This window comes from Peromyscus maniculatus, chromosome 5, assembly GCF_049852395.1.
Source record: "Peromyscus maniculatus bairdii isolate BWxNUB_F1_BW_parent chromosome 5, HU_Pman_BW_mat_3.1, whole genome shotgun sequence".
Lineage (NCBI taxonomy): Eukaryota > Metazoa > Chordata > Mammalia > Rodentia > Cricetidae > Peromyscus > Peromyscus maniculatus.
In genome coordinates this window covers 59,883,414-59,895,723 of record NC_134856.1, presented here as the reverse complement: position 1 = coordinate 59,895,723, position 12,310 = coordinate 59,883,414, and the positions used below count along the sequence as shown (strand labels likewise).

The 12,310-nt window shown below is 49.2% G+C and overlaps 1 protein-coding gene across 3 annotated transcripts in view; it reads right to left on the bottom strand.

Moving 5' to 3' along the window:
• Nucleotides 1-12,310, bottom strand: part of Disc1 (DISC1 scaffold protein) — a 209,802-nt gene that overhangs the window by 50,809 nt on the left and 146,683 nt on the right. For all 3 annotated transcript variants that reach the window (XM_042277873.2, XM_076572336.1, XM_076572337.1), the window contains exon 10: nucleotides 1,663-1,723. In XM_042277873.2, coding sequence (XP_042133807.2) covers nucleotides 1,663-1,723 — 61 coding nt within the window. The remainder of the gene's footprint in view (nucleotides 1-1,662; nucleotides 1,724-12,310) is intronic.

The window sequence follows — 12,310 nt, the reverse complement described above, 5'->3', positions numbered from 1 at the left end:
TCATATGGCCATTCAGTGAGAAAGATGGTTCCACTGGCAAGGCCAAAGTGGGTCTGTGGGTTCCCTGGGAGGCTGACTTGATGGGACTCAAAACCAAACGCGTGCCGGAGAGGGAAGCCAGCTTGAAACCTGAACCCGTGCTAGGAAGCGGGGCTGGTGGCCACACATAGAAGGATGAGCCCTGGGTGCAACTGGACACACTTGCTCCTAAGAGTACACAGGTCAGCCCAGTACAAGGAGCTGACATGGACGCCTCCCATCGAATTATGTCCACCTACCCACAAAGAAGGAGACCTTCCTCCCACCTGTGGCAAGACACTGCAAATGGGCTGGTGAGTTAGGTAAAGGGCTTGGCAACAAGCCCAGGGACCTGAGTTCACTTGTTATCTGGAACCTCTACAGTATAAGAAGAGAACTGACTCCGGCAAGTTATCATGTGTACCACAGCATGTGCATGCCAACCCTTAGACAAGAAGAGTGAATCAACAAACAGGGAAAAGACAGCTAATTCATCCTGAGGGTTGGTAGGTCGGAGGTGCAGAGCCGCAGTTGGGGAGGTGCCTGTCTGTCAGTGCTCATGCTCTAGGGCGACAGTGTGCTGTATGACTGTAAGTCACATGCTCATGCAGTTTGCATGCCTGAAAAAGAGGGTAGCAGGAATAAGGTGGAGAGAGGCGTGTCAGGATGCCCCCTCCCAGCACATGGCAGGCCAGGAAAGTCAGCCTCAGATCCAAGCCTGAGCTACCTGGGTTCACTCCTGATAGCTACTCTCTGCTGATTAGCTCTGCCACAGCTTTCTCCAGGTCTAGGGGTGGCAAGGTCAGTTGGTGGGTGGAACGGACTTGGCTTGCAACCTGAGGCTAAGCCCACACCCTCGGGATGAATGCCTGGCCCTGCACCCCGAAGGGAGAAGCCTCTGTACTGTCCCAGCAGACAAAGGTTTAAGGCAAATCTATTCCAAAGCCACTTAACAATTTCCAAAATAGTAGCAAGATGTTTCCATAAAACCAAACTGGCTGCCAGGGAGAAAAGCGCAGACTACATTGTCGAACTTGTTCCCTTAATTAGGACCAGATCCCACTGGCTGGGGTTTATTTCCAGAAGTAGACATCCCCGAAAACCAGAAACAGCTTGACGTGCTGCTGCGTCGCTAATGCTTCTCCAATCTGAATTCCTAATTGGGTTTAAAAAGGAAAAAAAAAAAAAAAAAAAAAAAAGCAACCAGGAATTTTCACGCTGGTTTTGATTCGGGATTCAAAACAGAACCTACAATGTACACTCCTACATTGTTCTGTGCATAAACCGGTTCACAGTCCGTAAGACCCCTTCAGAGCTTACACAGAAAGGAAAAGCAAACCGCAGCATGAATTCTCAACTCAGTATCCCAGAGAGGCTTTTCTCATTCCGAGATGTGAAAACTGCCCTGCGTTCTCGCCAAGATGCGTTTAAACATTCTAATCTATTTGCTTTGTCAAGGGGGAGCCCGGGCGAGGAGACGTTGGCACAGCACCTGCTCCTTCCCCTGGGGGACGCAGAGGGCGTTTTCCTGCTTTTCTTTGTTAACCTGCTGTAGAGATTGACTGGCCCTGTCTCTTGCCTTACTGAACTCCAATAAAGCAAACAGCTCGCCCCCGGAGTCTGCAGGGCCCAACACCTCCTTACCTGCGCAGCCGACCCTCCAGGACTTCCATGTACTTCACGGTGCTCGCCTTCACACTTGCTGCTGCAAGACAAAACCCAATGTGAGTGCCACTGTAGCCCAAACGGAGGGAAAACCACAGCCGCTCATTGAAGAGCTGAAAACAAAGGATCGTGGTCAAGGCTCTAATAATAACAGCATGTTGTGTTTGGAAAGTCCTCCGAGTCCATCCAAGCGGCTGCCCGGAGCCATGCGCTGGAAGCATGCAGAGGCTCCAATGGTCTCTGCAGTTAGAATCAGACACAGGCAATGTCACTGGGCCACCCTGACTTAACACTTTTACAGGTAGCTCACTGTCAGCCCATCGCTGTGTGTGACAACACCTTCCTTCCAAAATACAGTCTCTATTAATCAAAACTGGTATGCACTCATGTTTATAAATAATGTGGGCTGTCAAACTAATACTCCGTTAACTAAATTAGATACTAAATGCTAGATTCCCCGTTATGGTTTAGATGTGAAATGTCCTCCAGAGGACACTGTGTTGAATGTTTCGCCACCAGCTTTCAGAAGTGGGTCACTGGGGGCCAGCTCTGAAGGTGGCATCTGCTTCTGGGTCCACCCTGAGCTTTCTTCTTCCTGGCCCACCAAGGTATGATGATCTGCCACCTCGTGCTCACGCTGCTATTGAGTGTCCGTAAACGGAAGTATGTTGCCAAGGATGGGCCTTGAAAACACTATCTGCCTTTGCTTCAGCCTACCCGAGATGACTACGGACACAGCCATCTCGCCTTCCCTGCCTGCCCCACTGTGGTGATATTTTGTCTGTGCTCTAACAAATGAAGCTTGCCTGGAGATCAGAGTGAGGAGCTAGTCACTAGGGGCCAGGCAGTGGTGGCGCACACCTTTAATCCCAGCACTTGGGATCTCACGCCTTTGATCCCAGCACATCGGAGGAAGAAGCAGGATGTAAAGGCGTCAGATTCCCTGGAACTGGAGTTACAGACAGTGATGAGCTGCCATGTGGGTGCTGGGAATTGAACCGGGGGTCCTCTGGAAAAACAGCCTTAACTGCTGAGCCGTCTCTGCAGCCCTGACCTTGGGCTCTTGATAGGGGAGAGGCATGAAGTACTTCTCCACTTGCCAACTGAATTCAATACTCAGATTATGCTATTAGAATGGATTTCAAATAATTAGTTTAATGAATCCAAATGAAGTGGAAACTGATTGGTAACTGAATATAGTAAATTTGTGTATGCCATGAACATTGGTCAGTGCTACAGGTGTTTACCTAGATCTCATTTCATGTAAGGCACGGTACTTAGTACTCGTGTGTGTGTGTGTGTGTGTGTGTGTGTGTGTGTGTGTGTGTGTGTGTGTGTGTATTGCCCAGAGGCAGACATCGGGTGTCTCCCTCAGTCACTCTCCATCTCACTCTTTGAGACAGGGTCTTTCACCGAGCCTGGAGCTGACTGATCTGGCTGGCCAGGCGGGCAGCCAGCCTCAGGGATCATCCCTTTGCTGGGATGACAAGCACGCATCACCACACCAGGCTTTTAAATGGTGCTGGGGGTTGAACTCAGCTCTTCGTGCTTTCCCAGCAGGCACTTCGCCACCTGAGCCATCTCCACAGCTCCCCATACTATTTAACTATAAAAAGGATCCAGCACTGAGGGACCCAGCGGGGCCAATGCAAACAGTGGCTTTCGTGTAGCCAACAAGCTAAGAATAGTTGCTTTTTTTTTTTTTTTTTTTTTTTAAATATAGGATCTCACTATGTAGAAGCCTGGCTGTCCTGGAACTTGCTCTATGGACCAGGCTGGCCTCAAACTCATAGAAATCTTCCTGCCTCCACCTTCTTAGTGCTAGGATTAAAGACATGTGTCACAATGCCCAGCTGTTATAACATTTTCTAAAAACACATTTGTATATGTTTGCCTGTGTGTGTGTGTGTGTACCATATATATATGGTACCACATGCATGTTAGTACATTTTTAAAAGCTGAAAAAGCTTTCATGTGGATGCAGCCACCCCCCTTCCCAAATAACACAAGTGACATTTGGCCTATTTTTGCAAAGAAAGCTATCAGATTTCAATGATCGACTTCAATGATCGACACTCAGGCACCAATTTAGCCAAAATTACCTTCCATTTAGTAAAAATTTTCAGGAAGAAGATGAGAAAACAAAGGAAAAACTGGAATCCTGACAAATTTCAAATATCCAAGGCTCTAGCCACCCTCCAGGTTTGTTTGGAAAGTTAAACCATGTATAAAAATGAGGTGTGAACCCAGCAACTCAAAAGCGCCAGGGACACCAGAAGTTGAGGGAGATGATCTCGCAGCCATTCTGTCTTGGCAAATGAAATGGAACACAACTGTGCATGGCCTTGAATGCTGGGAGGATCCTTCCTACAAAGCTGTTCTGCACACATCTCCTTTCACACTCAAAGGCAGGAAGTCAGCACCTTCATGAGCCATCTCCCCAGCCTCAATATTTTAATGTCCATATTCATCTTGGTTCACTCTTCCGAGCCAAGTGAGTCACGTCTGTGGTTGCACAGGGCTCCACTGCATCTTCATATACGTTTAGCCACAGATTCAATGCTGCAATGGTATATGCCAGTTCTGGCTGGACAGGGCTCTTGAGAGAGAATCCCGAAGCTGGAAGCATTTCACCCTCCCAGGTTGCTAGATATTTCTTACAGAGTTCCAGAGCCAGAAGCCAATGAACACATCACCAAATAGAGTCACTGAGCATTGCAAGGGGTTGATCAGTTTGAGGCTGCTAATTAACCTCTCTTTTCCTCTAATGAGAAGATTTACAGAGAGAAAGGAAAACTAATGGATGTGGGTCCTGGAGAATGAAGATGTATTAACAGAAAGGGCTTCTCTCTGGGGTTCCAGCTAACACAGCTGCCACACAAGCTCCTGTGTTGGCACCATGGGCACGCCATCACCCTGGGCTCAAGAAAGTCGGGCTATTCAGAACTGGCCAAAGTGCAGAGTCGGATAACTGTGAGTGCTCAGCTGTGGTGCTCAACACCAAACTCCCATCATCACAGGCTCGGGGAACTCCACAGGAGAGAGGGGAGAAAGAATGTAAGACGGGCAGGAGAGCCGTGACGTGCTGACTTCTGGATATGGCATGGTTGTTGCACACAGCCGCTCCTGGTAGCTATTGTTACCCACCCAAGGCATGCCCAAGATCAAGCCAGACAAAATCCCAGTATGATCAGGGAAGGGGCCCCCCAGGCCCCACCCATACTGGAGGAGCTATTGTCAAGTGAGGGCTGTTGAGGGAGGAGGAAGAGGAGAGCCGCTCTCCTTTGGGGATGCAGCCACTGGTAGATTGCTTATGCTCCAGCGGACATATTCACGTACATACGGGCGGTGCTAACTAGACTCAGGGAGTTATTAATAATATGAAACCAGGATATAGAGGGGATTGGGGCACCAAAGGGAGCTGAAGGGAGGTAAGAGGTGGGTGGCTATGACCCATATACATTGTATAAATTGATGGAATGTTCACAGGATAAAAAAATATTGTTACAAAAGAAAAGAAAGCAAACCAATCGAGCTGGTGGTAGGAGCTGTCATACGGTGGCCATGGAGGCAAGAGTGAGCCTCAGAGAGAGCCGCTCCAGGCAGCAGTTCTGGGTTCCTCGGGGACGGAGGCGAGGCCTCAGGCCTAGTTAAGTAGGGATAGTTAAAAGAGATTGGGGGGTGGGGACTGAGTTGAGCGAGAGGTCTTAGAGGGTGCAGGAGTAGGTGTGGGTCATTGCACATACAGTAAGATTTGCAGCCTTGAATAATGCACAATGTCAGCTCATTTTACCTTCCTGGAAATTTCCCAGTCGTTTTCCCTGAGCTTGCACCATGATTATTTGGTGGAGCACGTGATCATACCCACAAGTATGATGGGTCACTAGAGGACACAGTCTGTCTGGCAGGACAGGCTCTATGTCCCCATCGTGGCTGCCACAGCCATACATGGAAGTGCGTGTAAGGCCGGATTCACTCTTGCGGGTTTCTCTGGGGCAGGTGAGTGAGACACTGTACATGACCTCACATCATAAGCAGCATTAAGACCAGCAGTATGGGAGCCGGGCGGTGGTGGCGCACACCCTTAATCCCAGCACTCGGGAGGCAGAGCCAGGCGGATCTCTGTGAGTTCGAGGCCAGCCTGGGCTACCAAGTGAGTTCCAGGAAAGGCACAAAACTACACAGAGAAACCCTGTCTCGGAAAAACCAAAAAAAAAAAAAAAAAAAAGACCAGCAGTATGAAAACATCCTCAGAGTAGAGCAGGGTAAATGTTACTCTGGCACCTTCTTGTCCAGGAAGGAAGAACAATCAACATTCACATCCCAGCTTTCAGTCCACCTTGTGGGACAGTGGAAGGCTGATGTGCCAGATGTCCCTGTGCCCAGTGTACACCTCACGACAATACTGACCATCTGATACTCATAGCTGAGAAGTGGCTGAGGTGGAAGGGGAACAGCAGGACGGGAAGGAGCCTCTGGAGGTCAGGAACTGCTGTGCGCTTTGGCTGTGCAGAGGATAAAGCCTGAGCCCCATCCGCCGTGCTTGTCACCAGCTAATTGGGTATCACATGACGTGGTTGAGTCCCACTTTCCCAGATCCACCAGCTTCCTGCATGCCATCTCCTGATGCCCTTCAAGCACACAGCCTGATGTCAACAGGAGTCAATGACAAAGCCAAAGCCAAATGCTCACAGGATGCAGAACAGGCCAGGAAATGCTAACGCTCTCAGCAATAAGCAGCCTCACTCCAGCCCCACGTGCATCCTAGCCAAATGTTCTCTTGATGGAAAGACCGGCTGCCTGCCCTCCATCCCTGCTGACAGCAGCAGGTTCCTGGGTTTGCTTTTCTGCATCCTAGTGCATTTGAATGGAGAAGTTGTGACCTGGAGATTAATTTACAGTATTTCAAAAGTTGCTTAGAATGGTGATTTATTTACCTTGCCTAGCAGCATATATCTGATAATATACACTTTGACTCTTTAATTCCTTTTCTTCTGTCAACCACAAATGCAGGCATGCATGTGTGCACACACAGGCATGGCAGATGTGACCACATGCATGCATGCTCATGTGCTTACATAAAAAAGTGCATGCTTCATGCACACATACGTGCTTATACACTTGTAAGCATGCAAACACACTCATATTCACATATGCATCCGGATATATGCTGTCATGTGTACATGTATGCTCATGTGCACTATGTGAGTGTGCAGCCATGTGCACACACAAATGTAATTCTCTTCATTCCCTTTTAACAGACAGATCAAGGAATGCAATCTGCACCTTTCTTTTGAAATGGAAAACTATCTTAAAATATTTGCTATGGAAAAGCAAATCCGCATTTGATCCTCTTAGGCTAAGGAAAGCAAACCCACCCCGGGCGTTGGCAGGACACTTCCTGTGCATCATTATTTTGTTGAATCCTCACAGTGCTGCTCTAAATCCCTTTGAGGACAGGGATTTAAGGCCCAGGGGAGCTGTTTTGAGGAGAAAATGAAAAAAAAAAAATTCTACCCCAGCTTAGTGATAAACCAAAGCCCAGGCTTTACTGTGTACCGGGCTGCTGCCCAGCTGCCAAGAAGCACAACAGTGGACTTCACTGGAAGAATTCTAACTTCACAGAGGGAAATCCTGCTGTTCTGCTAGCAGGGTTGCCATATAGATACACTGCTGGGTGCTCTGTCCGCAACCCCCCCCCAGGGGGGGGGAGTGGGGGTTGTTGGCGGTGTCCAGCAATACTGGTAAGAAAACAGGACAGGATGCCTAGGCTAGGGGGATGGCTCCATTAATAATGTGCTTACTACACAAGCTGAGACCTGAGTTTCACCCCCAGCATCCACGTTAAAACCCTATAAGCGGTGTCACACACTTGTAACCCCAACACTGGGGACGCTGAGACAGGTGAATCCTGGTCCCTGCTGGTCAGCCAGCCTGGCTTAATCTATGAGCTCCAGGCCAAGGGGAAACTCTGTCTCAAAACATGAGGTGGGCAGCTCCTAAAGAAGGACACCTGAGGTTATTGTCTGGCCTCTACATGTTCACACACACACACACACACACACACACCTGTGTGGACAAAGCACAGCAACATGGGAAACCAGGCCCCATGTACTCCCACATCAGCTGTGGGAGGCACTTTGCAACCGTCTCTACAGGTAAGTAGCCTGACCCTGAGGCTTCTTACACCGGCAGGCCTCAGCAAGATGGAGCTTCTGAACACTGCCAGCTGTTCTATTCTCAACAGCCTGTTCCAGCTGTGCCTACTACCGACCTACAGACACAGTCCCCATGGAACAAGCTGCCCCTTTCCCTGGATATCAAGCACTGGTACTAAGCAACAACCACAGCTAGGTACTGTGACCCCACTGGTACTGACACTATGTTCTCACAGGGGAATAATTATAAGAAAGGATGTAGTTCTCAGAGCACTGACGACCAGTCAAGGAAACAGACACCAGCACAGACTCTGGCTACAAAGCCATCAGCAATGAGTAAATGGAGGACAGAGGAGCCCAGACTGACAGCCTGAGGTTGACAGTGGGACTACATAGAGTCCCCAGAAAGCAAGGCCCAGAACTGATACCGTAAGAGGGGTCCCAGCTGAGACTGCATCTGTCCTTTGGTATCTGCAGCAGGCTGCATCCATGGCTCCCCAAGGATGCTGGAGACTCAAATGAAATGGTGCCATGTCTGCACATAGCAAATACACACCCTCCTGTCCCCCTTAAACCGCCTCTGCATCACTTCATCCCGAACAGTGTCCATGCCATAGGCACTGCTGTTTTACGTGTTGTATAAGGAATAACAACAATGGGAAAGGCCAGAATATGCTCACCATAAACACCATTTTTAAAAATGTTCCTTCACCTAAAGTTGTTTGAATCTGTGAATGCAGAAACTATGGATGTGGAGGGTCAACTATGCACACAAAACAGACAGGGACACAGGGCCAAGTATGACAGGAGTCAGAGGGAGTTCAAAAACCCCACCATCAGACACTAAAACATCAAAACCAGCACACTGCAAGCCCCTGTGCCCCTGCTGGGAGTGGGTTACTGGAAGCTCTGACCACAGTCTGGCTGACAGTGCTGCCCTTGGATGGGAGTACTGCTGGTCTCTGAGAGTGAGTGAGCCTTCCCAGAGTTGGTTCTTCTAAGAACAGTGTGTTATAAACAGAAACCTGGCCCCTCAGTTCCTCTCTGATGTCCTTCTGGTCCCAAAATGCAATCTCTTCCCCAGAGACTCTTGCCACTGGAAAGCCATGGGCCATGAAGTTCTCACCAATGGCTGGACCCAAGGGCTGCTCAGTCTTGGACTTCCAGCCTCCAAAACCATGAATCAGTAGACCTCTTTTCTTCATCCACCTCAGACACTCGTCACAGCAACAGAAAGCGGCTCTCATGTTGGTTTACAGATCCTCGTAGAAATCAGAATGAATCAGCTTTATGTGTAAGATGCACAGACCCTCCTCACCTCTGCCAGGCTATGACAAAGACCAAAGGAATCAGCCAAAGCCAACCCACAGACACGTGATCCCTCCAGCCAAGGGGAAGGTGAGGTCAGAATAACAAGCACCTGGATTCTAAAAGAAAACTGTGCCCCTGCCCCCGCCCCAGCCACTGGATGTCATGTGTCCTGAGTCACATGGACAGCAGGCTCACAGCATCTCACCCTACCATGCTCAGGGATGTGAATAAGAAAACCCCAACATGACAGCTAAAGCACCTGGGAGTTTAACATACATGCTATGGCAAAAAGCAAAGACTGGGGACTGGGACAATGACTCCATGAGTAAAGTGTCTGCCATGCAAGTATGAGGACCTGAGTTCAAATCCCCAGCAATAACAATTGCAACCCCAGCACTGGGGAGGCCAAGACAGGTAGATTCCTGGGGCTTAGTGGCCATCCAGCCTAACCTAATTGGTGAGCTCCAGGTTCAGTGAGAGACCCTGTCTCAAAAAATAAAAGGAGGCTGGAGTGAAGAGTGATTGAGGAAGACATCTCAGGTCAACCTCTGACCAACACATACACATAGGTGCATATATAGTCGCAAAGACCAAAGCCAAAATCACACAGGTACACACACACACACACACACACACACACACACACACACACACACACACATGTAGGCAAGCAAAGAGTAAACTGATAAATATTCCACATACACCTTATAAAGATCATGCCCCAGGTGAGTCTGTGTGCCTCTCTGGTGGCCCTGTCTGAACCCATTTCCCACCTGTGGCAGAACCAGAGGAGCAGATCAGCTGGGAGGCAAGATGGAGGCTAGCATGCTCACTGCATCGCATACATGCAGCCCGTGGTCCCCACTGCAAGAGCAGAGGGGAGTCGCAATATCAGGCTGAATCTCATTTTCAGCCCCTCAATTCAAAAATCACATTTGGGATTCTGCTAAAATGGAAACTGGAAAACACACAACAGTCCTCAGCATCCCACTAGCTTACATCTGGGCTCCCTCCCTCCTTCTCCCCCCTCCCCCCTTCCTTCTTTCCCTCTCCTGCCCACCCTCAGGAGCACAAGGTCCATGAGAATTTAAAAATAGCCTAACAGATTTCAAATGGAGTACACTAAATGGGTCCATTTTCCACGCCTTTCATTTTACATTATACACTGGTTGTCTGGAAGCACATGGCGTAAGTGAGAAGGATACGACATTTAAAATCTAATTTTCAAAAATTGGGTCCTAAGGCAGAACAGTGAAATGCATTTACACGTAGAGTCGCGCCTGCAAATCGATACTGGCAGAGCAAGTGCCCGCCCGCTCGTCCGACAGCCCAGCCTGAACTCACCAAGCCACAGAAGCCAATTCACTCCCTCGGCAGGTGTCTGCCGAGGCCCTGCTAGGTGCCAGGTGGCTCGCCTGGCGCCCCATTGTCCATGTGCTGTAAGTTCGTGGCCTTGAGGACCTTGTGAACTGATGAGGGAGTTGCATGGTTAAAGGTTTACCACATGGGGGAGATGGGGCGGGAGAGAAGCCGGTATGGAAAAGCCAGTGAGCACCCAGAAAAACAGTTTCCGTGGCAGTAGGGGACAGGTGAAGGAGAAGCATGGCCTTTAACCAAGAAAGGAACAGCAGCCAAGAGGTCATCTGGAAGAGCAGAGGGGCATGCGGAGGGTGGATGTGGGAATGTGAGCATCCGGGCTAACCTAGGAAAGTGACGACAGAGGAACCCACAAGAAATGAAGGGGAGGCAAGCAGAGGGCACGGATGTGTTAAGTCCCCTGTGGGAGTGTGACTTTGTCCAACAAACCACGAAGTCATTCAAGGGTTTCCTGCAGGAGAATGGCCCGGCTGCTCCTGATCCAGTGTGGCGTACACTGGATTGTGGCTGGGCAGGATCGGATCTACTGAGCATTCAGGCAGGGCTGCAGGAATCTGGGATTTGACAGTGTGTGGAAGGCACATGTTTGGTTCAATGATATGAATGCAGCCATCTTGGTTGCTAACCTCCACATCTACCCCTGAGTGACCTTGGTCAATTTTCCCCACATAGGGAAAAACTTTTTGTTCACCAGCAAATTGTAAACACGAAACCCTGACAGAAATACCTGGAGCTTTGCAACCCACCCTGGAGGCAGGGGAGCTCTGAGACAAGGCAGGTACATCCCACCCTGTAGGAAGCTACTTCTGTCCTCCTTCTGACTAAGTCACACGCAGGACCCCAGGTCCTGTGCCATCTTCAGGATCACGCATTTGTCAGGGAGTGCCCAATAAACTATATTCTGCAATCCTGGATCCATCTGTCTTGAATCTCACATCGCCATGAGTTGGTACCTCACACACTAGAACCAAGCTGGTCCAGAACAGGTGGCTTTATAGGCAAAGCTAGTTTAGAAATAGAACTGGCAGGCTGTGGCGCTAGACTGGACTGGTCCACACACTCAACAATTACAACAATAATATAAACTAGCATGAATTTCTGATGCTTGTCGTCTATGCTGTTAGAATGCATCTAGCAGAACAGGTGTGAGCCATTATTCCACGAGTGGACACCGGTAACAAGCAAAAGAAGTTAATGACTGCGCCGTGTGGCAGATGCTCAGAATACATGCACTGGTGACAAGCTGCCCATTTTAAGAAGACAGTCAGGGACACACACTGAGATAGTGGAGGTGAGATTACACAGACAGACAGACAGGAAAGGCATCCATTGGCCCTTCTCTTTGCCATGGCCAAATGGCAGCGGAAGAAGAAAGCCAGAGAAGACCTGAAGGGAGAAAGCCAATGTGTGGACTCGAATGTATGCTTAGGCATTTGTATTAGGGACTCATTGCTCTGACCACATACAGGAGAAAACACAATGTCTGAGAGGAAAGTTTTAATTTGGCTTACGGCTTAAGAGGGTAGTGCTCATCATGATGGGAAGGTATGACAGGGTTCATGGAGTTGGAAGCAGGTGGCTGGGACTCCTCACATCTCAGTGGAGCCAGAAGCAGAAAAAAAAAAAAAAATGGAACAGCAGCAGACATCTGACTTTTCCCACTTTTCCTTTTTCTTCAGCCAGGAGCCCAGCACATGGGATAGCGCTGCCACATTCCGGACAAGTCTTCCTTCTCCCATCTCCAAAGCCAGCATGGCTCACACTTCCAACTTCACCAACTC